The sequence below is a fragment of the Bufo bufo genome, chromosome 4, assembly GCF_905171765.1.
Source record: "Bufo bufo chromosome 4, aBufBuf1.1, whole genome shotgun sequence".
Lineage (NCBI taxonomy): Eukaryota > Metazoa > Chordata > Amphibia > Anura > Bufonidae > Bufo > Bufo bufo.
Window position 1 is genome coordinate 535,677,952 of NC_053392.1, and position 27,140 is coordinate 535,705,091.

The 27,140-nt window shown below is 41.9% G+C and overlaps 1 protein-coding gene across 1 annotated transcript; it reads left to right on the forward strand.

Annotated features, from left to right (window-relative positions):
- Positions 1 to 3,748: 3,748 nt before the first annotated feature.
- Positions 3,749 to 25,225, forward strand: LOC120999008 (D-beta-hydroxybutyrate dehydrogenase, mitochondrial-like). Its single transcript, XM_040429886.1, has 4 exons — positions 3,749 to 4,126; positions 7,244 to 7,396; positions 22,149 to 22,279; positions 24,748 to 25,225. Exons 1-4 carry the CDS (start codon positions 3,757 to 3,759, stop codon positions 25,105 to 25,107), a joined length of 1,014 nt encoding a protein of 337 aa, XP_040285820.1. The 5' UTR covers positions 3,749 to 3,756; the 3' UTR covers positions 25,108 to 25,225.
- The last annotated feature ends 1,915 nt before the right edge of the window (positions 25,226 to 27,140 follow it).

The window sequence follows — 27,140 nt, forward strand, 5'->3', positions numbered from 1 at the left end:
TCTGCAGTCACAGGCCAATCAGTGGCTAACCCCACTCAATTTGACAGTTGGTAAAGTGGTGTGCGACAACGGTGCCAATCTGCTCAGCGCGCTGAAACAGGGCAAAATGACACACGTGCCGTGCATGGCACACGTCCTGAACTTAGTCGTGCAGCGATTCGTTGCCAAATACCCTGGGGTTCAGGACGTCTTGCGGCAGGCCAGGAAAATCTCTGGCCATTTTAGAAAATCTTACATGGCCATGGCTCGCCTTGCTGACGTTCAGCGGCGACACCACTTGCCCGTCAGACGTCTGATTTGTGACTGCCCGACGCGCTTGAACTCCACCTTGTATATGCTTGATAGGCTGCTCCAGCAGAAACATTCCGTTAACGACTACCTGTACAAACTGTACGGCAGGACAGGTTCTGGGGAGCTTGGTTTATTTTCACAGTGCCAGTTGCTGCTCATGCGCCATGCATGCAGACATTTGATGAGATCACCAAACTGGTCAGTCGCAGCCAGGGCACCATCAGTGACATCGTACCTTACGCCTTCTTTCTGGAGCGTGCAATGCGTTGTGTCATTGATCAAGCCGTCGAGGAGCGGGAGCTGGAAGATGAGGAAGTCGCAAAGCTGAATTAATTCCCGGGGGGGGGCTACTCCATCTGAGACAAGTCAGCAGGAGTCTGAAGAGGAGTCAGAGGAGGATGGTGGCTGGGGGGAGAAGGAGGAGGAGCAAGAAGAACAGGCTTTAAACTTTTCGGGGATCCCTGCTGTTGTCTGTGGCTGGGAGGAGGAGACCGAGGACGACATTCTCCTGGGCGATAAGCAGGAGCCAGGGCGCTCCACCGCTTCAAATTAAGTGCAAATAGGGGCCTTCATGCTAAAGTGTTTGAAGAGGGATCCCCGTATAAAAAGCATAAAGGTCAAGGACTAGTACTGGGTGGCAACATACTTAGACCCCTGGTACAAACACAAAATGGAGGACATGTTACCAGCATCACAGAGGGCTGTCAGAATTCAGTATTTCCAGGCCTTGCTGCGATAGATGCTGCATTCTGCTGTTGCGGGCACTGGCAGAGGAATTTACACCCACAGGGAAACAGTTGCGGGTACCAATCCTACCGCGCCTGCACAAAGAGGTGGGTTTGAAGATGTGTTGGTCACTTCGGATATGATATAATTCTTGCAGCCAACCCATCGACAGCTGCCCTCCGGATCCAGCCTCAGTGTACGCCTAGACCGACAGGTGTCCGACTACATCAGGTTAACGGCCGATGTGGACGCTCTAAGAAGCGAGGAACTCCTTGACTACTGGGTGTGCAGGCTTGACCTGTGGCCAGAGCTGGCACAATTTGCCATGGAACTCTTGGCTTGCCCCTCGTCCAGTGTCCTGTGCGAAAGGACGTTCAGCGCAGCAGGGGATATCGTGACCGATAAGCGCACTCGCCTAACTCACGACAGTGTAGACTACCTCATTTTTTTTTTTTATGAATGAGGCATGGATCTCGGGGGAATTCAACACCTGTGACGACCACATGTAATTGAATTTCCTCATGCCAGTCCACACATATCTGCCACCACACAGAACAAAGAATGGTCTTTGCCTTATGTATATACAGCGGAATAAAAGGCCTTTTATGTCAGGCGAATGCCTAATTTTTGGGGCCTGTACTGGCCGACAGTTACATATTTATCCTGTGACCGCCTAATGTACCTCCAGCCACAGAATCCAAAGTTCTTTGCTGTCAGGTGAATTTCTATTGGCTAATTTTTTTTACCTGTACTGGCCCGACAGTTACATTTCTATCCTGTGACCACCTAATGTACCTCCAGCCACAGAATCTAAAGTTCTTTGCTGTCAGGTGAATGCCTACTGCCTAATTTTTGGGGCCTGTACGACCATTACATAATAATCCTGTGACCGCCTAATGTACCTCCAGCCACAGAATCCAAAGTTCTTTGCTGTCAGGTGAATGCCTATTGCCTAATTTTTGGGGCCTGTACTGGCCGACAGTTACATTTTTTTATCTCTAGCCACATAATCACACCCTTGTCTCACTCCTCTGCCTCTCATTATGGTGGCGTATGAACTGCATTCACCATAAGGACCTTCTAATGTCACAGGGTTATGTGACTGTGCCCCCCACCCCATACTGTGCCCCTCACCTCGTACTGTGCCCCTTTATATCCTGCATTGTGCCCTCTTACCACACCATGTGCAGTGCCCCTAGTCATTCCCTGTACTGTGCCCTCTTATACCCTTTTATCCGGTCACGGTATGGCAGTGTTATCCGGTCACTGTACAGAGGTGTTATCCGGTCAATGTATGACGGTGGTATCCAATAACTGGATGGCCATAACTGTATCCCTTTCCCTGCCCACGCCATCCTTTTTTGGACCTGGCATGAGCGAGAAAAATATGCAGATTGCGGTGCTAAGGACCTTTGAGCCACAATCTGTGTCAGAAATACGCCTAACATAGACTTATTTCTATATAATAAATGACCACCTAATTGTATTATTATTCGGGGGTAGGGCTAATATCTTTATATTATATAGATTCTAGTGCATTATACTGTGCCCTGTATTTCCCAGTAGAAAATTATCCTTTGGAAACAGTCCTCATCCCTGACCACCAGGACCAGGTAGCGCTCTGTCAGTACATGGCGGCCTCCCCTCTCCGCCACGCTGCTCCGCTGTGTACTGGTGCTTATTCTGACACTAGGGCTGGGTTCACATCCTATTTTTGACATCCATTTATTGCATACCAAAAATGTATGCGTTAACAGATGCCTCAGACTGATGCTGTACAGTGACGTCCGTTCACCATACAGTTCCATAGTAGAAAAATAATTTACGTTAACGTAGGCCTTTTTTTAATGGACTCTGCAGGATACAAAAACGTGGAGTGCAGCACATTTGTATACATCAAACCGATAGGAAATAAAAAATTTCTAGGCTCCAGCAGTGCACATTTTTGAGAGTTTCCCTTTAAGACGCATAAAAATGGCCCCTGATTAAAGTAGATCTTTTTTGTGGGAATTTTGCCAATGATACCCCTCTGGTATATCACTGTCCATGTTGTGGGACTATTTGTGTACTTCTATTAAGTGTTTGCTGGCTGGAAATATGACCTAAAGGTTTTTCAGGTTTGCCTTCGATTAAAGTGAATGGGGCCAGCCGCGAACTTGTCAGCCGATGTTCGTCCATCACTAATGATAGACACTCCAAAAAAAAAGGAAAGTAAAAAAAATCACATTAATACATTACCACCTCAGTTTACGCCAACTGTAGGATTAGGAAATCTGCCCCAATAAGGGTCAGTTAATATCACTACTATGGATTTCTGTTGTTGTGCTCCATTATAATGAAACAATGAAAATAACACAAGTGCCTGATTTGGCACATAAATGACCCAAACAAGGCCACATTCGATCAATTATAATGGGTCTGTTCGGTTTCCGTTAATGAATCGACTTTATTAGCAAAGAAAAAAATCATGCACATGGACTTTTCTCTCCACAGTTTTTGATGGAATCTGTGATGGATGCCCAGAATGTTGCCTCCAACGCAGATGTGAACAAGCCCAAATTAGTTCTCTTTTTCCAGTGGTTTAACCTCAAGGCATCATGCACTAATGTATGCAGTCTTCTCCGAATCTCATTCAAGGGTGTATAACCATAATGAGAGGGGAGGTGCCTTCCTCTGGTCTGTGACTGAGGCTAAACATCACACATCCTGATCTTAGGAGTCTGCACTTCAGCTGGAGCTATGCTTCCCATCTCTTGGCTGTTTTCTTGCTTCCTTGAAACACAGATCCTTGTATACTTATTGCTCTTTGGACTGGCAGCTATTGCCATCCATACAAGGCTGAGAAACAAACATGTTGTGTTGGATCCACAGGGAAGAGCGGTGCTCATAACAGGCTGCGATTCAGGCTTTGGAAACCAGCTGGCACACCGTCTACTTGATATGGGCTTCACAGTCTTTGCTACCTGCCTGTTTCCAGATGGAGAAGGAGCTCAATCCCTGATAACTCATGCATCCCCCGGGCAGGTGAAAGTCATCAGGCTGGATGTAACCAGTGATAAGGAGGTGGAACAGGTGAAACAGTACGTGCTAGATAACCTCCCTGATAAAGGTAAGATTTGTTAGGGAGCTGCCACATGCTCAGGGTTTTTGATGCAGTTTTTGAAGGCAAAGTCAGGAGTCAAAACCTGGCATTGGCTTCAAAGACTGCATAAAAAAAACCTGAACGTGTGGCAGCACCCTCACTTATTCTGTTCTAAAGAAATGGATAAAGTAGAATAGGTATTTTCCAGGATTTTACTACTGGATAAGTTATCAGTATCTGATCGCTGGGGTCTGACACCTAAGACCCCCACTGATCGGCTGTTTTAAGAAGGCAACGGCGTTCTTGTGAGCAAGGAGAAGGCAGCGTTGGTATCGCAGCTCAGCCCCATTCACCTAAATAAGGCTGAACTGCTTCAAGGCCACGGGACCAATGAGCATTTGGCCTACGAAAAGCAGAGAGAAGGCCGCGGTGCTAGTGCCATTCTCGAACAGCTGATCGTCCGGAGTCCTTGTTGTTGCACCTCCACTGATCAGTACTGATGACTTATCCAGAGGATCTCGGAAAACCCCTTTAAGTTTGACATTTTACACAGCTTCTCTTGTATTTGTCTATTGATAAGTCTAAGTGATTCAGGTGCGGTTAAAACGATTCAAAAGCACATTTTGTGCCAGTTTTTGATACAGATGTTAAATGCTGAGAACTTACAGCTCTGCGGTTAACCACGCCAAACAGACCGATTTCACAACCCTAATCTCCTCGATTTCCAATAATCCAAAAACCTTTTGGACACATCTGCCTCCTCAGACCAAAAGTGCAGGAGCCTATACAGATCTCTGTGCTGAAGATATGGCCATCTATTTCAAGCATCATCGATCCCCTTCACCAAATCCGAGCCAACCCCCCACCCCCAGAGTCTCCTCTTGTTCACTTTCAACATTCGACCCAGTCTCAGAAAAAGATGGTAGCTTGGTAGTGCACTCAGTCCTATTCACTACTATGGGGCTGAGCTGCTCCTAGACCGATCAATGTGTTGCGCTTGTCCTAGGGAAAGCTGTGAGAAGGCCACATGGCTCACAGTAGCGCCGGTGCCTTCTCAAACAGCTGAACAGCGGGGGTCCCAGGTGTCGGACCCCCACTCATCAGATACTGGTGACCTATCCAGAGGACCGGTCATTAATTATAAAGTTTCGGAAAACCCCTTTAAGATGGTTGGACCATTGTACAAAACAAACACTTTTTACCTTTTTCCCCTCATCCCTATCTCCTCATAGATAGTAAGCTAGGGGCCCTTATTCCTCTTGTTTTATTTGTTGACTTGTTTGTTACTATGTAATGTATGATTTTGTTTGTACATAGACCCCCTGATTGTAAACCACTGCGGAATATGTGGGCGCTATGTACATAAAAATTATTATTACTGTGTTTCGCCTGTCAACACACCAACTGCATCATAAACTGTGGCACAAACACGTACGTATTTTTTTTTGTTAAGGTGGTGTTGGTGCAGTTTTAACATCATGTTGTTGTTAATGGACAGAAGAGACTATAAATTACACGGTGCTGCAAAAAAATATAAAAGAAAATAACTACTGTGCGGCTTTTAACCTTTACAACAGGCAAGGCCTAAAGCGCTTACTGTACAGCCATTCAAGTAAACACCCTTGTAGCCTAGAGCTCTACCTCCTGCTACATTTACGTTGACTTGTGACTGGGGGGGAGGTCACATGGTTTATTTCACGTGGCCCAATCAAACCCTTCAGGTCATGTGCAAACATGTTTTTTGTCCATCAACAAAAGGGACAAGTCCATCAGAAAATGTGTTATCATATATTAATATTCTGAATATTCTATTTCTCATTATTATTTTTACAAAACACAGGTGAATGCTTTTTTTGGATATCACTTTTTAATGTCACTCCATGCCCTCTACTTCTTGCCTTGGCTCTTTTGTCCTCTTTGTTTGGACTTTTAGGGTACCTGCACAGATGCGGATTACGTGCAGCAAAGTGAAAGAGATCTGACAAATCTCACGTACATTTAGTTTTTTTTCTTCCAAGCAGAAATTGACCCGTTGTGCGGATTTTAAAATCCGCAGCATGTCAATTGTCTGTACGATTCCACACCTTCAGTAGAGCAGTTTTTACTCATAGACATCAATGGGTTTTTTAACATAAACAGAAAATCCACAACAAAAATGGATTTATGTGCAATCTTGTGTGATTTTAGTGCAGAGTTCATGCTGATTTTCTGCATACAAATCTGCACTGTTTGCAGGTACCTTCAGGGTACACTTATTCACAAAAAAATACTAATTACTACTGTGAACCCACCAAAATCTTATATAATATCACTGAAGATTGGAAAGAATGGGTACATAAAACATAACTAAATAAAACAACCAACTTGTACCTATCCCTTCCAATCGCCACACAGCATGGCCACCTTGAGTACTGCACAGCCATACAATACACAACTTACCCAAGATAAAGGGGTTGTGCAGCGATATATATTGATGACCTCTCTTCAAGGCACCATGCATATATTTTTTTGTGCGGCAAGGGTACCTGCACATGTTGCACTTTAGGGTGCATTCACACGAATGTGGTTTGGTTCCGCGTCCAAGCCACATTTTTTGTGCCTCAGATGCGGACCCATTCACTTCAATGGGGCCGCAAAAGATGCGGACAGCACTCCGTGTGCTGTCCGCATACGTTGCTCCATTCCGTGGCCCCGCTAAAATAATTATAGATCATGTCCTATTCTTGTCCGTTTTGTGGACAAGAATAGGCACTTCTATATTGCGGAAGGCACTTTTTGCGGACCGCAAAACATGGCACATTCGTGTGCATGAGCCCTTGCTAGCAGAAAATCCACATGGTTTTCTGTGCAGATTCCTAAAGCTTTCTATGATGTGTTCCAAGCTGGATGTAACATACCATTATTGTCGTGAATACAGCCGAGCCACTATGGTCAAACTTTTCGAAAAGACCAACTGTTCCAAAAGACCACCCCCTTATCCAGAACAGACTTTCCGTGACCAATTAATAATGTAGATATTGTACATATTGTCCTTTTTTTTTTATAAGACCACCCCTCTAGAAGGTCACTTTACAATTCAATTTTACTGTAATTAATACTTTTGTACTTGGATTCCAGGCTGATTTTCTACTTTCTTTCTTCCAGGGCTTTGGGGACTTGTGAACAATTCTGGTATATCCGGGTGGGGAATGGTGGAATGGCTAACAATAGAGAAATACCAGAGAGTCCTTGATGTCAACCTGCTGGGAAGCATAAGGACCACCTTGGCTTTTGCTCCACTCGTCAGAAAAAGCAAAGGTGAGATCTGTACTAAGTAAATAATGTCATACATAGTAATTGTCATTTTGTATTAATCCAAATTAAGTAGAGATTAACAATTCTCAAATGTGGGAATTTTCGAAGGGGGAAAAAAGAGTGAGAAAGTCACCCGGGGCACTTGTTATTTGGGTTGAGTTTATTTAGACTCAAATCAAACCCGATAAAATTTTATGACATTTTAATTCTTACACCTAAGGTCAGGTCTTGCCACCATTAGTGTTGTGGTCAGAATATTAGTCAATATCGACAGTGGCTATAATCTAGACAGCGTTCTATAATATCATTTAATAAGGATAATACAGTATATCAATACCTGCATACCCATGGATTAATAGGCAGTAAGGGTACTTTCACACTAGCGTTTTTCTTTTCCGGCATAGAGTTCCGTCCTAGGGGCTCAATACCAGAAAAGAACTGATAAGTTTCATCCCCATGCATTCTAAATGGAGAGAAATCCGTTCAGGATGCATCAGGATGTCTTCAGTTCAGTCACTGAATGGCGTTTTGGACGGATGAAATACTGCAGCATTCTGCGGTATTATCTCCATCCAAAATGGTGACGGAACTGCTTGCCGGATCACTCTGCCGCAAGTGTGAAAGTAGCCTAAGGGTATAGCCAAATGTGCCTGGTCCATTGCAAATTTTCCACAGCTTAAAATCTTCAGTGGATCTGGCCAAAATCCACAGTCACAAAATCCAAATAGTAATTGCTAATATCAGTGGCTCAACCAACACGAATCCACAGAATTAGGTGCACTCTCCCGTGGCAACACCCTCTGCTAAGTTGCAATATGAAGAAAAGGAGAGAAAATATGGAGGGCACTCAACTATATGGTTTTTGCATGGAAACGTATTACATACAGTATATAGGAATGAAAAGTTTTTATTCAAAAAAGGCCATATAGAGATAAAAAACTCCACGAATATGAGGTCAATCGCGTAAATCAGATAATTGTATCTGTATACTCCACTTCACAATATATTCCTAATTTTAAGATACATATTTAACACATATATTCAATATGATTTGTATAATGCGACAAACTGGCACAGTTTATAGCGGAATACAATTAATCACATTTTAAACAACCACAAACCGATTCAATTATAAAACAATTAAAAAAGTAGTAAAAATATATATAACATAAAATAAAACTGCAGTACTCCCTATATAGATAAGGTTGTGTTTTCTTGCAACTCCAAAAAACATATCATATGTATCAAGTCCTCATTGAGACGTCATCCTTACGTCCCACTCAATAAATTCACTTATTACATATCAATGTCACTTGTAAAGTGGTTAGTATCCATTTTATTTTCCAGTACATATGATTTTTGTTGTTTTTTTATTATTTGTTATTTCTGTGGGACTGCAAGTGTCAGTTTTATATAACCGCACAGTGCAATAGATTAGTTCTTTGTTATGGCCATAAAATGTTTCCTCAAATTACACTGACTGTGTTTGTCTCAATGTATCAGTTTGGAGTCCATTTTAGAGTCCATTCCGTTCTGTTCAGTTACGTTTTGTCCCTATTGACAATGAATGGGGACAAAACGGAAGCGTTTTTTTTTCCGGTACTGAGATCCTATGACGGATCTCAATACCAGAAAATATTAACGCTAGTGTGAAAGTAGCCTAATCCAATCAACACTGTGTCAATGTAGGCTTGCTAGATTATATTTACGGAAATCTGGGAACTCAATTTCCCCTTCCTCTTTTATGAGCATCAGTTTATTCAAAGAAATCCGGCTGTGCTGACCAAATGAGTGAAAGAGTGTTTTAGAGGAATCAGAATTGTGTGTATGGCAGACAGCAACTTACTAAAGCTCATAATTTGTTCTAGGTGGCATCTTCCAAGCATAGAGATTGGCAAAGGAGGAGGGGGGGGGGATAATTTAACGCATTTAATGATTACAGCGTTTTCCCCAAGTGTTTTAATGATGAGCAGGCTATAATGATTGGTACTTTTAACAATTGCCATCTCGCCAGAGATGATCTAGAAGAGTGGTCTAGCAACTCACATTTGCAATGTTGACCTTAATACCACCCTCAATAACCTCCAGATTTGGTGATAAGCTTACATAACTGTGGATGTTCAAAAAAATAATAATTTAATCTTCCGCAAAGAGGAAATAGCGGATCTCTGTTTTCCTCATTTTAATGTCTTCTATATCCGGGGCTAAGTCTAGAGCCTTAGAAAGGGGGTCCAATGTCAAATTGAATAAAAGGTAAGAAAGTGGGCAACTTTGTCTTGTGCTTGGGGATTATTAGTGATTATCTGTTTTGGTTTAAGAGAATAAGAGTGACATTCATTCATTAAGAGCACCATTTATTCTTTACCATATTATCCTGGAACATCTTGTATGTAGGGATTTTTAGGGACCGGATAGCACTAGGTTCGGGGACAGGGAACCTCCACCATTAGGGGGCCGCCCTGGGCACAGCAGACCTCTAGGGCTTCTAGGGGTAGCTGGTTCCTGTTTCTAGCCCTGTAATTATCGGGTTAGAATCATCTCCTCGTACCCATCTAATTAAGTGTTTACCCTGTCATTATGTGTGTTTTTCGTTTTGGGGGTTACTACTCCCCCACTGAGTAACTTCAGTAAATGTAGTCTCTTCACTGTTGGTATATACATACCTATACCCACTTAATATTTAATAAAGGTAATTTTAAAAGTCACTCATTATTTATATATGCCCTTCACTCAAAAAAATAATAATTTAATCTTCCGCAAAGAGGAAATAGCGGATCTCTGTTTTCCTCATTTTAATGTCTTCTATATCCGGGGCTAAGTCTAGAGCCTTAGAAAGGGGGTCCAATGTCAAATTGAATAAAAGGTAAGAAAGTGGGCAACTTTGTCTTGTGCCCTTATGCAGGGCAAAGGCTGCAAAACTAAACACTGGTGTATATATCCTTGCTAGTGGAGAATAATTGAGGGCTGATAGATAGGTTTAAAAGGCTCAAACCCCATTCTGTTCACCCTCCCCTGCATGAACTCTACCTGGTTAGGTTAAATAAGTTTAGGTTATATCCCAGCCAATCTATCTACAAGGATTTTCAACAGTATTTTGAGATCAACATTGATCAGAGAGATCAGACAATATGAGGATGCTAGAGAGGGATCCATTCTAGACTTCGTTAGAACCTTGATATAAGATGTATTAGCGGTCAATGGAATCTGTGCACCCTGCAGATAATTGTTATACACTTGAGATACGGTGGATATTTGTCTTTAAGGATCTTAAAGAATTCATTTGTGTAGTCATCTGTGCCCAATCGTTTTGTCTGAGGCCCAAAGACTAATTGCCTGTTCCACATCTTCCTTAGTAATGGGCAGCATGGTGGCTCAGTGGTTAGCAATTGTGCCTTGCAGTTCAATTCTGACCAAGGACAACATCTGCATGGAGTTGGTACTTTCTCCCCATGCCTGTGTGGGTTTCCACCAGGTACTCTGGTTTCCTCCCACACTCCAAAGGCATACTGATAGGGAAATTAAATTGTGAGCTCCATTGCAAAAAAATGGGGGCCTTTAGAATATCCCTTTCTTCAAATGATAAAGTGGGTAATTACATTTTCTCCAAACATTCACCCCCTCTTCTTCTTTCCCTCCTCAGAAGCTTCTTGATTATTAGCATAAAGATCCTGATAAAAGTCCTTCAGTATTGTATTAATATCGGACGATAAGTAACGTAGGTTTCCCTGGTTGTCTTTAATGACGTAATCAAGGAAGAAGGCTGTGGTCCCCGCTCAAATCCCTCCAGGAGTTTCCCTGCTTTGTTCTCAAATTTACACAAATAAGCCTCCTTATATATGTCTTCCTTTTGCTGAAGCCATAAATCACATTCTAATTTAGCTTGTTGCCAAGTCCCTTAGTCATAGTTGAGGGAGAAGTTTGGTAAGATGTGTAGGCCTACCTAAAGCCACCCCCATACTTCAACTACATCTAGTTGTGTGTGAATATTTATTTTTATTCTGACCATGTTGGGCTCCAGCATTCCTCCCAAAACATCCACCAGCACTGTAATGGGACTTTAAAGTCCTTACTCCTCATCCTTGGTTAGGTCTGAGGGAAAATGTCTGATATAGTCTGCGCCCCTTGGGATACTATTAGTGAGAGTAATTATTACTGGAGCGTGATCAGACACTATCATGTCGCCTATTGAGTCTTCCAATGTTCTTGATAGTACCTTGTAAAATTGTGCAAATAATCTGGGTGAGTAATGCACCGCATATCCTTAAGGGCATTAGTACCTGATCTCTAAGCCTCGTGACTATTAGCTTTCCCAGGTAGCTTCATCTGTTCTCTTCGTGACATAATGCCATTTTCATTTCCCTGCAACTATTTTGTGAGCTATAGTATCAGCTTGTACTCTTATCACTCAAAGTCCTAAATAAAGACGCATTAGCGTAAGATATTGTATAAACTAAGATCATCATTCAATAAGCTAAGAGGTACATGCGCTCATCTGCCAGAATGATCCACTGAGAGAGCGGTCACTCTATATAGCACATTCTTATGAAGCAGTATCAACACTGCGGCCTTGGATCCCACTGAGGCAAGTAAATGGGGCTGAGCTGCGTTACCAAGCACAGCCGCTATACAATGTACAGCCCTGTGCTTCGTGAGCTGTGAGAAGGCAGCAGAGCTCCTGTGATTGGCTGGGGTCTTGGGTGTCAAACCCCCATCGATCAGTTACTGATGTCCTATCCTGAAGATAAAAAAAAATGCTGAGCGCCTTTGCGGGTGTCCCAATGGCTCTTTAATGGAACAAAATAAGGACATGGAGGCAGCGCCAATAAATTAGTGAAGAAAATCCATGTTATGGCAGTGCAAACACATGCATTTGAATTCCTTCTGTTAGATGTAGAATGATTGTGCGTCACTATTAGGCTTAGTTCACACTTCACTTATTTGGACAGTAATTGACAGCCCAAAGCAGGTGCAGGTCAAACCCACAGAACAGGTTCAGATCTATTCATGATACCTAATCCGAGAGTAGGCTTGACTCCTGAATTTGCCACATCCAGTGATGGAAATAACTAACCAAATAACAGAAGTGTGAACTCTGCCTTACAGGTCAATGTTAGCACCAGGTCTAATTTATCGGAGTGGACTTAACCATGCAGTGATGTGGCCCCATGACAGTGCGGAAGGTGTCAGCAGTAATGCTGTGTTCACCACATTGTTTATTTTTCCATTCTTCTAATCTGTCAGAAGAACAGCCCAAAAAAAAGCGGATCCTGTAGATTGAGCATCCGCCTTCAAACCACCAGTATTTGGTCACCATTTGATAAGAAGTATTGGTAAGGCAAAAACAGGAGTGGGTCCAAAACAGAGATTACATGTGATGGAAATATTTGTATGTCTTCCGTGTTTTGGACCCACTCCTGCTTTTGGTTTCCAAATAACGATTAAATACTGATGCAAAATACTGACCATGTGATAGAGGCCTTCTAGAAGCTCAAAAGATGGGACACGTTTTTATTTTCATGGCCAGATGCAACTCAGCATGCATCTGGCCATTAGCGCAAGGGACTCGGAAGGACTCCCTGCCTCGATCACCACTGCATACTGCCACGGTCTGTCGGGGTCATCTTGGTAGTCTTCGTCATCGCCCTCTAGCTCCTCCTGCTCCTCTCCTGTCACTTGGGCAGAAAAAACTGATAGTTCTGTATAGAATTCCTGGGCGTTTATGTCCTCCTCCTATGCCAGTTCAGCCTTAACAGGGCTCAGGTGGCCAGGAGATGTAGGTGCCACGTCTACTGTCCCCTGGCCAGTCAATATTATCACCATCTGGAAAAGAGGGTAAAGGACGGCTCTACCTCTGATGTGGGATGGCCGGTGCACCAATCTGATGTCGCACTCAAGGCACCGAAATTAGATATCAGAAAAATAGATGGGCACTCTGATATCTGGAACACAAATTTAATATAATACCACTATTTGTATTTATTGATACATGTAATATAATTGATACATATAATAAAAATTCCAAATACATAAAATTGCTCCGGATCAAAGATATATAAGAGCAATCTATAATAACTGTAAAATGCAGGCCTGTGAATACACAATAAAATAAAAAATATAAAATATATAAATGCTATAAAATGCTGATAGTAGCCGCTGAGAGTGAATACTAGATTATTGCAGGTTGAATGGAGCTGCTGCTATATTAATCTGGTCACATCCATCCAATCTGCAATTATATGCAAGCTCCTGCTGCAATGGGATATTGACTGAACATATAAATCGATATACCTCCCGCTAAAATAAGAGTAAAGAAAAACACAAGATCCCAATGTGCTAATATTAAAGAAATAATCCTGATAATAACAAGGTACCAATATTAGGAGTGAGTGAAGAAAAAAGTGAAGGGAGAACCCAGAAAAAATCAAGAAAAAATCACTTGTGATCAGTCCATGTCCATCTATGTGAGTAATAATTCAACGTGCATAGGAATCCTAATTAAATTGTGTTACTGTGCTTGAAATAATATAATGTTCAGTCACAATTGTAGTTCTTATGTTGCCCACAATCAGCAGGGGCTCAGCAATGTTAATAGCAGGACAATGTTGCAACTGTAGCCGCTTTCCTGGGAGTGTAACTTTTTATTCCAGTGTTGCTGTCCCAGTGATTACAGTTCAATACTATGCGCTGACCGCAATTGCCTAGCAGAGGACTTCAATGCCGAATACTCGGTAATATTCACTACTATTTAAAATGTCATACGGTGAAATAGTACTCACGCTTAGTGGTGGTATCCAGTCTGTAGCGTGGATGCAAGGCAAGCTTACCTTTTAGGCGCAGATTACGAGACTGTCTTACTGTTATGTACCGGGTCTGTATAGTCCGCTTTGGCTATTGTATGGTCCGGCTGCAGGTCACAGGTCTCTCTCGGTTTTCGCCGTAATCAGTTCACGGTCTGAACTTCTATTTGCAATGGGCGTTTCTCATACCCTCCACATCGCTCATGCAGCTAGTTTGATTGCACCGGCTGCCTTATATTGTTCGTAGGTTACCAGACTATGGCCAATAGATCTGGAATTTGTTTGTTTAGTGAAAGCGCTTTCTCCAGATAACAATGCTGTTGTTAGTCCAGTTTTGCCGGTTCATTGCCAAAGTCCAATTTCTTATCTTTCCACGCCAGATGCGTTTCGAAGGTTAAGCTACCTTCTTCCTCAGTGGCTTTGTAAGAACTGTCTGGCTGATCGGCTTTTATTCCTTTAGCTTCCAGATGGGCTCCATATTAACCCTGGAATGGATCTTGTAGATCTGGCATTATTCGATGGCCTTTTCCTTGTATTGCGGTTCCATTGCGTTTCCCCTGCGTTTTTTTGTGGATTCCTGCGTTTTTTGCTCCACAGTTTCTTTGTCCTGCAACTAATGCTTTCTATAAGTTATTTTTAAGAAAGCTGGTTGCCTTCTCACATTTTATATACTATTGTATCGAGTAAGTATTAAAAGATAATATGTCTTTTCAGCATATAACATGAATAAATATAGCAATAAAAATACCAATAACAATATATAAAATATATAAAATAGCGTAATGGGTATGATATCCATCGCCACAGTGATACATGTATGAGGTGCAATAAATATGCGCCATCATGACTATATACCCACTATCACACTATTTATATTGACTATACGTTTTTTGTGGGGTTTATATCTCTAAATTAATGAGGTAGATGGTCAAACCCCATTGTATAATATAAATAATTAAAAGTTTAAAAAAAAAAAAGATTTTTGTAGAAATTTTTATTTTTTATTAAAAATCTTTAAGAATTTTTTAGATATAAAAATGTCTCCACATAGTGCTATATCTAGTTATCGTAATAGCCATAATGATATATACCAAGGACACTGCTTTGCATGGATATATCAGGGAATTTGTCATCGTAGTCCTAGGTCTTGATCATATCCTAGGTGATCTTTAAACAAAGGCAGATCCATAATAAGGGGACCGGAATGGGATAAAATAACTAGCCTCAGGTGGTCAATTTGTCATCTAAAGTAATATTCTAATGCATAGTATTGGCCAGGGATGAGGGTTTTTTTCCTTCACAGGCAGTATACATGGAATCTTGCAAATGGTGAAATGGGGGTGGGGGCCTCCAGGCCAATGGGGGTCACAGTGCTGATAGACAGCCAGACTGGTACCCTCCATGATCCGAAGGCGCCCACCCCTTTATAGGAACCCGAAGATTTCGAGCTCGGCATTAAGCCCAGCTGGTGCCAGGCTGCCGAATAAAAAAATTCTTCTGGATTCTGCCCTGGATATTCGTGCAATATGGTTCCCTCCCCTCCAATGACGGTCTATCTGTTCGAATGCTGCAAATCTCAGGGTTTTTGGGTCCTGGTTGTGCATCATTTTAAAGTGGACAGTACATGCTTTTCATATCCCTTTTTTATATTATTTATATGTTCCGCTATTCTAATTTTCAATGGTCTTTTAGTTCTACCTATATATTGTTTGCCACAAGTGCATTCAATTAAATAGATAACATTAGAACTATTGCATGTAAGAAGTTTTTTTTATCTCAACGGAGAACGTATTTTGTGTTGAGTTAACTCTTGTGGTTTTCCTAGCGAAGGATGTATTTTTGCAGTTAACACAACAATAACATCTATGGAACCCGCTTCTTTTTAGCCATTTATTAATGGATCCCTTATCCCCTACTCTATGTTTGATAGATGGTGCTACTTTTAAGCCCAAATTAGGGGCTTTAGTATATACTATCTCCGGTACTAGCGGTACTAGAGGGCCTATAATCTTATCCTTCTGGATCAGATGCCAGTGATTTTTTTATAATACACTCAATCTTTTTATGTTGTACATTGTATGGTAGTATTATACGAAATTTCTCTTCACTGGGTTTTATCTCAACATCAATCTGATTAGACACAAAAAACTGATTTCTGTCCATTTCCCTGACTTTTTGCAGAGCATTATCGACCACTGTATCTGGATAATTTTTAGCCAGAAATTGTTTCCTCATGCTAATAGCTTCCTCCTCAAATTTATCCTCATTGGTACAGTTCCTCTTGATCCTGCGGAACTGTCCTGTGGGTATGTTCATCAACCATGAGGGTAAATGACAGCTGGAAAAGAGGATAAAGCTGTTTTTGGCCACCTTTTTCTGATAAGTGGTACATACATAATGGTCCGCTTGGGTGGTAATCAGTATGTCAAGAAACTCTGTGTGGTCTTAATTGATATTAGATGAGAACTTGAGGCTATATATATTATTATTAATCTCTTCTAAGAAGGTGTGTATCTCCTTGCCAGATGAAAATGACATCATCGATATAGCGCTGCCAGAGCACCAGATCCGACCGCTGTCTGGGTAGGATGGTCTCTTGTTCCCATTGTGCCATAAAGAGGTTGGCATAACTGGGGCGAATCTGTTGCCCATGGCAGTGCCCCGGATTTGGAGGTAATAAGCCCCCTCGAAGAAAAAATAATTATGTGTTAGTATATGTCTAACACCTTCTGCCAGGAATTCTATTTGTTTGTCATTTAGATTCCCATGGTTTTTAAGTTGTGATCTCATATTATTTATGCCCTGTTCATGATTAATAACGGTATAGTGCGATTGCACATCCAAGGTCCCTATCAGCCAGTGTGGCTCCACCTTCAAATGCTCCAATATTCGGACAACTTGTGTGGTATCTTTAATATATGCTTGAGTCATCTTGACCGTAGGTTGAATCAATTGGTCGATGTACTGGGACAAGTTGGATGTCAACGACTCTATACCCGATATTATCGGGCGACCTGGTGGATCAGTCATATTTTTATGTATTTTTGGGAGACAATAGAAGACAGGTAGTCTCTGTTGGGTCCCCAAAATGAAATCCGATTCCTGTTTAGTTAGTAGCCCCTCATCAAGACCTTTTTCACAGTATTGGGCCAATATTCTGGAGAATTCTTCTGTGGGGTCTTTTGTAAGTCTCCTATAAGTAGTTCTGTCTCCGAGTTGTTCCAGACACTCAGCATTATATTTAGCTGTTTCTAGGAGAACAATCGCTCCCCCTTTATCCGCAGGGCGAATGGTAAGATTGTTATACGTTTGCAATTCTTTAATTGCACGTATTTTACTGCATAGTTAAATTTATCACCATCCCCTCCAGGACGTGAAGGAGTGGAATAACATCATTCATCCCGTAGTCCTGGCGACTGACTAATAAAGTGGCCTCCTCAAAGGGCCTGTGCAAATGGCAGGTGTCATGCATGACTTTCTAACGTCAAAGTTACACTGGGGTGTAGTCCTGTCTGCATCATCAAGAAATCGGTCACGGGTTTCCTCTGCTCATACAGTCGGTCCAGACAGAATGTTCTATTAGTGACCATGGTTCCTATCTCCAGTTGGAGAGGAAACAGACAGGATTCTTGGTTGATGACACAGAGCAGTTCCTCCCTGGTTCGCCCAGGCTGACCAGGTGCAGAACCGCGTGACAAAGCCATGCTTTGTACAGGTGGTATGCTCGAGGACCACTGTGAACTGTGCCTATTGTGGAGGCTGAGGACAAGGAGGAGGATGAGGAGGCAGAGGAGGATATTGGTACAGAAATCCCACAATTACAACGCGGAAGCGGCATTGCCATCACCTGGCCAAGTTGTGGGTGTGCCTGGGCCAGAACAACATTTACCCAGTGAGCTGTAAAGGACATACAGTACAGACCCAAAGTTTGGACACACCTTCTCATTCAAAGAGTTTTCTTTATTTTCATGACTATGAAGGCATCAAAACTATGAATTAACACGTGGAATTATATACATAACAAACAAGTGTGAAACAACTGAAAATATGTCATATTCTAGGTTTTTCAAAGTAGCCACCTTTTGCTTTGATTACTGCTTTGCACACTCTTGGCATTCTCTTGATGAGCTTCAAGAGGTAGTCCCCTGAAATGGTCTTCCAACAGTCTTGAAGGAGTTCCCAGAGATGCTTAACACTTGTTGGCCCTTTTTCCTTCACTCTGCGGTCCAGCTCACCCCAAACCATCTCGATTGGGTTCAGGTCCGGTGACTGTGGAGGCCAGGTCATCTGGCGCAGCACCCCATCACTCTCCTTCATGGTCAAATAGCCCTTACTTTCAAAGTTTTCCCAATTTTTAGGCTGACTGACTGACCTTCATTTCTTAAAGTAATGATGGCCACTCGTTTTTCTTTACTTAGATGCTTTTTTCTTGCCATAATACAAATTCTAACAGTCTATTCAGTAGGAATATCAGCTGTGTATCCACCTGACATCTCCTCAACGCAACTGATGGTCCCAACCCCATTTATAAGGCAAGAAATCCCACTTATTAAACCTGACAGGGCACACCTGTGAAGTGAAAACCATTTCAGGGGACTACCTCTTGAAGCTCATCAAGAGAATGCCAAGAGTGTGCAAAGCAGTAATCAAAGCAAAAGGTGGCTACTTTGAAGAACCTAGAATATGACATAATTTCAGTTGTTTCACACTTGTTTGTTATGTATATAATTCCACATGTGTTAATTCATAGTTTTGATGCGTTCAGTGTGAATCTACAATTTCCATAGTCATGAAAATAAAGAAAACTCTTTGAATGAGAAGGTGTGTCCAAACTTTTGGTCTGTACTGTATATTGTCCTTGATCATAGTTACAGCTCCACACGTCAGCATTGGCATGAACTGTACTGACAGGCTCAAGGACTGGCCTACCTTTTGCTCAACATACGTGTGCAGGACTGGTACAGCTTTTTTAGAGAAGTAATGGTGGCTTGGAACTCTCAACCTTGGGTGGGCACAAGCCATAGGTTCTCTGAAAAATGGAGGAAAAGGAAGGACTGTAGTACCAGCAACTTGGCCAGGTGCATGTTCAGCTTCTGCGCCGTTGGATGAGCGCATGCATACTGTTGTCTCTTTGCCATTGCTTTGGTGATCGATTGCTGGTGAAACACATGATGAGGAGTAGGAGGAGCTTCAGGAGCAACGAAGAGAAGGAACAACAGCTTCTATTGCTGAGCTTGAGGGGCCCTGACTGATGCAGAAGGTGTGCAGGCCATTGGGAGATGCAGCAGTTGTGCCATGGTTTTCTCAGGCCACTTTATGAAGATGCTCCATGTGTTGATACAGGGCCGTGGTGCCAACACTGGCACCCTGACTGCGCTTCACCTTCTGCCCACAGAGCCTACATATGGCCACGCTGACATCCTCTGGCAATTTGATGAAAAATCCAACACCGGCAAGTATTGCTATAGCAATCCCTCGTCCTCATACAGATTCATAGTTTCTGAGCAGCAGATCACTGTTTAGACCACACGATCTGCTGCCCAGAAACTATGGTTGGTGGTGGTGCCTGCATGAACGACAGGATCACCCGATGAAAAAGCTTGTCCTTACATGGGCAGATTGTCGGGAACGACCATCCGCAGGAACGGTCGTTCTCCATAATCTGGACGATTATTGCCTCATGTAAATGCAGCTTTACAAATTTGAACTTGTTTAGCTTTGAAAAAAGACACCTTATGACTTAATTTATACTGTATGTATAGATATATACAGTGCTGCCCATAATTATTTTGACCTAAAGTTACTTTTATTCAACCAGCAAGTAATTTTTTGATGGGAAATGACATAGGTGTCTCCCAAAAGATAATAAGACGATGTATAAGAGGCATTATTGTGGTAAAAAATTCTCCGCTTTTATTTACATTTGAGAAAAAAGTGTCCAGTCCAAAATTATTCATACCCTTCTCAATAATCAATAGAAAAGCCTTTATTAGCTATTATAGCAATCAAATGCTTCCTATAATTGCAGACCAGCTTTTTGCATGTCTCCACAGGTATTTTTGCTCCAAATCTTTCAGGTTGGAGGGTCTTCTTGCCATCACCCTGATCATTAGCTCCCTCCATAGATTCTCAATTGGATTCAAGTCTGGACTCTGGCTGGGCCACTCCAAAACGTTAATGTTGTTGTCTGCTAACCATTTCTTCACCACTTTTGCTTTGGGTCATTGTCATGCTGAAATGTCCACTGGTGCCCAAGGCCAAGTTTCTCTGCAGACTGCCTGATGTTGTCGTTGAGAATCCTCATGTATTGCTCTTTTTTCATGGTGCCGTTTACTGTGATCAGGTTCCCTGGTCCATTGGCTGAAAAACACCCCCAAAGCATTAGGTTCCCACCACCGTGTTTGACAGTGGGGATGGTGTTCTTTGGGTTGAAGGCTTCTCCTTTTTTACGCCAAATAAAGGAAATGTCATTGTGACCAAACAATTAAATTTTTGTTTCATCTGACCATAACACAGAAGACCAGAAGTCTTCTTCTTTGTCCAGATGAGCTTTTGCAAAGGCCAAGCGAGCTTTTGTGTGCCTAATCTGGAGAAGTGGTGTCCTCCTTGGTCTGCATCCATGGAACCCAGCAGTGTGCAGTGTCCGTTGGATTGTCTGCCTTGAGACATTGCCACCAGCAGAGCCCAGATTCACCAGGGTGGCCTTGGTGGTTATCCTTGGATTCTTTTTTACCTCTCTAACTATCCTCCTGGCCAGCACAGGTGTCACTTTTGGCTTCCGACCACGTCCTCTGAGATTTTCACAGTGCGGAACATGTTGTATTTTTTTCTCAAATGTAAATACAAGCTGAGAAATGTTTTTTTTCCACAATAATGCCTCTTGTACATTGTCTTATTATCTTTTGGGAGACACCTATGTCATTTCCCGTCAAAAAATTACTTGCTGGTTGAATAAAAGTTACTTTAAGTCAAAATTTGTCAGGGGTATGAATAATTATGGGCAGCACTGTATGTGGTCAATACAAAGAACTGACACATGACTTATTCATTCCAAGGACAAGGAGACATTCATTACTTATGGAAAACGATGATTTAAAGGGTTTTTCCAAGATTAAGATACTGGTGGCCTACAGGATAGATTATCAATATCAGATCAGCAAGGGTCTGACATCCGATCAGATGTTTGAAGAGGCCTCTGCATTTTGGTAAGTGCTACAGCCTCCTCACTCCACACCTGCAACTTGGCCAGGTGATGGCAATGCCACTTCCGCCTCCATTGTACAGCGGCTGTACTTAGTGTTACATCGCAGGTCCATTAACTAGACCAAGCTGCACCTAGGCCATGTGACAGATAAAAGTGACATCACTGGCCTCTTCAAACAGCTGATTGGCAGGAATGCCAGAAGTTGGACCCCTTCTGATTTGATATTGGTGACTTATCCTGAGAATAAGTCATCAATATCTGAATGTCAGAAAACCCTGAAACGGTAAAGGATTGTTTACAGTTATAGTAGTCAAACTGTGGAATGCCCTACCCCAAGAGGTAGTAAAGGCAGATACTATGGCAGAATTTAAAAAGGGATAGATGCTTATCTAATAGTAAACGGCTAGTGGTTAGTTGTGTAACTGATCTGAGAAAGGTTGAACTTGATGGACCTAGGTCTATGTAAATATATGAATCTGGATTTGTAACTGATGCACTTAGGTCATATTCGTAAACCTTTTAGTCACCTGTAATTGCAGGTTTATGTCCAACTCTTTTTAATCAAGTATTTTGGCGACTTATTACCCACATGCAACATATTTTACCTGCAAAAACCTGTTTGACAGCCTATGCCAACGGCAACTAACGGTAAAAAAAAATGGGCACAACAACATTTTATTACACTTGCACCCAGCCTTACTGCACTTGTTCTTCTATATCACATTGAGTCATTTTTTTCTTACAATAATCATAGGTCGTATGGTGTTTTTATCAAGCATGAGTGCATATGTAAGCTTTGTGAATGGCATCTATTCACTAACTAAAGCTGCGCTGGAGAAGTTCTGCGATTCCCTCCGTCTAGAAATGAAGAGGTTTGGAGTGAAGGTAAGAGTCCTGCATTTCTGCTTTCTATTATTCACCAGCAGTGGTAAATGGAAACCACATACACCGTAGATGTTTATAGGATGTTGTCTAACATATACTTCACCATGCCATAGACATCTGAAAGAGTTTTCCAGCTCTAAGATACTGATGACCAGGAAGAGGTTACATGTATCAGTTCTGGGACTGTTTAACCATCTTGGGACCCCTCACTCCATTTGTCCCGACCTTCCCCTCTTTTTCGTTCTGCCCCATTTATTTATTTTCTCTCATAGACATTAAAGAAAACTATGACACATGTATAGTATAACACCCCCAGCCCCTCATAGTGTATAGTGTACAACATTCCACAGTGTACATTATACAGTATACTATACAACCCCAGGGTATACATAATATAAAGTACCACCCCACAGTACACAGTATATATTATACCGCCCACAGTATACTGTATATAGTATACCACCCCACATTATACAGTATATAGTATACCACCCCACAGTATACAGTATATAGTATACCACCCCACAGTATACAGTATATAGTATACCACCCCACAGTGTATAGTATACCATCCCACAGTATACAGTATATAGTATATCACTCCACAGTATACAGTATATAATATACCACCCCACAGTATATAGTATACTACCCCACAGTATATAGTATATACTATAACACCACACAGTATGTACTATAATACCCCACAGTATACAGTTACCTTTTCCTCTACAAAAAACTCAATAAAACTATGAAAACTTTCCCTTGCAGCAACACTCCTGCTGGAGAGAAAGGATCTGTGATTACGTCATTGCCATGTGAAAAGTAACATCAATATGTTACAGGTTACATGGCGATGATGCCACTACAGGTCCTTTCTCCTACCAGAATCACAGCTCTCCTTCTTGTAATGGGACTTTTGGGCAGTGATGGGCCCCATAGAAACATCGGGCCAGGGCTACCGACCCAAAGCCCCTATTATAATATGCCATTGCTGATGACTTATCCATAGGACAGGGGATTACCATAAGACAGGTGGGGGTGCTACACTCGGCAACCCCATGATCAGTTGTTATTAGCAGCAGCGGCTTCAGGAAGTAGACATTGTACAGAGTATTTTGCAGTACAAAAAGTCACCATTTAGGCCCAACCCAACTTCTACCAAGAGTCTGTTTTCTGTGTCAGTATGGATCTCGACAGTCAAACCCCAGTCTAAAAATATATTTTATAACCACTGTGGTGGAAAAAAAAACTTCAAAAGCTATGAACAACTTTGACATGGAAAAATGATTTTTTATAACCAATATGGACACAAGTATTGGGACACCTACATTACACCTACTGGACCTTTTATGACATCCCATTCTAAATCCATAGACATTAATATGGATTTCATCCCCCTTTTGCAGATAAAACAGCTTCCATTCTTCTGGGATGACTTTCTACAAGATTTTGGAGTATAGGAATTTTTGCTCATTCGTCCAAAAGCATTTGAGAGATTAGACACTGATGTTGTTCGAGAAGGCCTAGCTCATAGTCTATGTTCTAGCTCATCCTGAAAGTGTTGGATGGGACTTGAGGTCAGGGCTCTATGTGGCCATTCAAGTTTTCCCACCCTAAACTCACCCAACCATGCCTTTATGGACCCTGCTTTGTGCAATGGGGTAGAGCAGAGGTAGACTGGCCATAGACCCCCACAGGGAAATCTCCCGGTGGGACGATGGCATGGGGGCCACCTAAGCCCTATTCATTGCCGCTGGCCCGGGCACATCTGATGCTGTCAGCTATAATTAGCACTGGTAGCAACAGGTACTTATGCAATTGCAGACAAGAAAAGGCATTTTCTATGAGAGTGCCGGAAATGTGCGGTCCGCAAAATGCGGAACGCACATTTCCGGTGTCCGTCTTTTGCGCAAAACACATATGGACGTGTGAATGGACACTTATTCTGTTGCCCTGCCTTCTGTCAATTTGGACCTGTCTATACCATTGGTGCGATTTCTAGAGCGGGTTTTGAAGCGTATTTGATGCAGTTTTCTTTTTCACTTCTTTTTTTTAACCAGTGGGTGTTCACTTCAATACAAAGCTGAATTCTCAGCTTCAGGTTTTTGAAGCAGAACTGCGCCAAAGAACGTACGAAAAATGCACAAAAAACACATGGACTTACAGTACATGGAGCTGTATTCATTTCAATGGGAGATTCAGAGCTGATTCTGCCCCAAGATAGGGCATGCTGCTTCTTTTTTCCACGTGTAACAAAAAAGCAAGTGCCTCTTTTCATTTAAATGAATAGGAGACTGCTTTGAGGCGGGGGGTTTTTGGAGCTGATTTTGCGGCGGAAACTCTTCAAAATCAGTGCCAAAAACTGTGAACTGGTCCTACAAAAGACCTCCAACTTTAACCATACACACTGTCATAAAACATTCTGGAGCTGCTTTAAGTCTCTTATTTGTGATATGTACTTGCAGGTATGTATTATTGAACCTGGGAATTTTGCTCCGGCCACAAACATCCATCCACAAGCGAATCCAGAAAAAGTCTGGGATTCTTTTCCTGCAGAGGCGAAGAAGATCTACAGTAAGGAGCTCATTGAAGATGCAACAAACTCTCTAAATAAGTCACTTGTTGGCGGCAGCAAAAACAGCTATGAAGTTGTGGACGCCATTGTAGACGCTCTTACATCACCTACTCCAAAAGCTCGTTATCTCGTTACTAATTTTGCAGAAAAAGGTCTTGTTTTCTTATATTTATGGCTTCCAACACTTCTTTTTGACCAAATTATATCATTGCCAACAAGAAAATTTCGGTACAGGTCCCATAATGATTAATGTCTTTACAATGATGACGATTGCAGGGGATGTAACTGAAGGGAAGGTGGAGGGAACACTAGAATTAAAAGGGTTTTCCTGGAATTCGTCATATATGGCCCCTAACATGTATGACCTAATGCAATTTTAGAATTTCAGATCAAAGTCTCTGTTTCCTTGGCCTGAAACTTTACATTGTTCTGCTTTCCTGTAGTATTTAGTGCTGATCTGGTAGGGGTATTCATGTTAGTTTTTCAGGGTAATAATTGTAGGATACTCAAAAATGATGACCTCTTCTGAGTACCAGAAGTTCCTACAGCACTGTGCATTTCTACATAGTGGCATTGAAATATACTGGGCTGAAGCCAAAATTAGATTTACGGCTGTAGACACAGATTATCTGGTGCACTGCACACCCATCAAACAGGCCACAGTCACATATAGATTTAAAGGGGTTGTCCGAGAATGACACTTTGATGACCTATTCTTAGGTTACGTCATCAATATCTGATTGGTGGAGGTCCAACTCCCACTGACACTACAGATCAGATGTTTGTAGCGTTCACCTGAGCCACTTCCTCAGTTAGAGACATCATGTTCATCGGTGACATCACCTTTGTGTGGGATTCAGCTGCAATACGAATGCAATGTATGGCGCTGTGGTTGGCATACTATGAGAAGGCCACAGTGCTCGCCGGGCACTCTTCAAACAACTGATTGCCCACCAATCAGATATTAATGACCTATCCTGTTATCACTTCAGTCATCAACTGTTGCTCCACCTGTAGCATACCACGACCTGATTCAGAACCTCACTCAGGCTCCACAATTATATCTACATAATCTACTCAGTCTTATAAGTCTTATTCAAAAGGTTATTCGTGAGGAATAAATAATACTCACTCTTTTGAAGCTTTGCTTGTATTTTTCGATCAGGACATACCTAGCGATATGCTGAAAGCCTTTGAGCAAGCGGTTACCAGTGAAGTCACATCCAAGTGGATGGAGGCTCCAAAAGGTTATAATAACTGTACAATAAATGAAAGAAAGGCATTGGATTCTTCCAAAAATGACACATCAATACTAATGAAGAGGGCAGACAAAGGGGGGGCAACTGTCATTATGGATCGAGCGGCATATATAGCAGAGGCAAGGAAGCAATTGAATGATAATAATGTATATAAAAAATTAAAAGGAAACCCTACTCCTATATTCAGGAAGGAACTTAGAATATTATTGAATGAGTTCATTCAAAGTGGAATTATAGATGAAAAAATTGTGAATACCCTAATATGTGAAAGTCCAAAAGTGCCAACTGCACCATATTGTGTCAGTGAAAACGGATCCGTCCCTATTGACTTACATTGTAATTCAGGACGGATCCGTTTGGCTCCGCATCGCCAGGCGGACACCAAAACACTGCAAGCAGCGTTTTGGTGTCCGCCTCCAGAGCGGAATGCAGGCGCAACGGAGCCAAACTGATGCATTCTGAACGGATCCTTATCCATTCAGAATGCATTGGGGCTGAACTGATCCGTTTTGAACCGTTTGTGGGATCCCTGAAACGGATCTCACAAACGGCAAGCCAAAACGCCAGTGTGAAAGTAGCCTTACAAAAAAATATTTTAGATTTAATGAACATCACTACTTGCAGCTGCGGGGGAACTTCAATGGGGTCCTCCGCTGCGCCAAGTTTTGCAAATATTTTCATGGCAATATTTGAGAATGAGCATATTTTCAATGATGGAAAATTAGAAACATCATTTACATGGCTACGCTATGTGGATGATATACACTGCTCAAAAAAATAAAGGGAACACAAAAATAACACATCCTAGATCTGAATTAATTAAATATTCTTCTGAAATACTTTGTTCTTTACATAGTTGAATGTGCTGACAACAAAATCACACAAAAATAAAAAAAATGGAAATCAAATTTTTCAACCCATGGAGGTCTGGATTTGGAGTCACACTCAAAATTAAAGTGGAAAAACACACTACAGGCTGATCCAACTTTGATGTAATGTCCTTAAAACAAGTCAAAATGAGGCT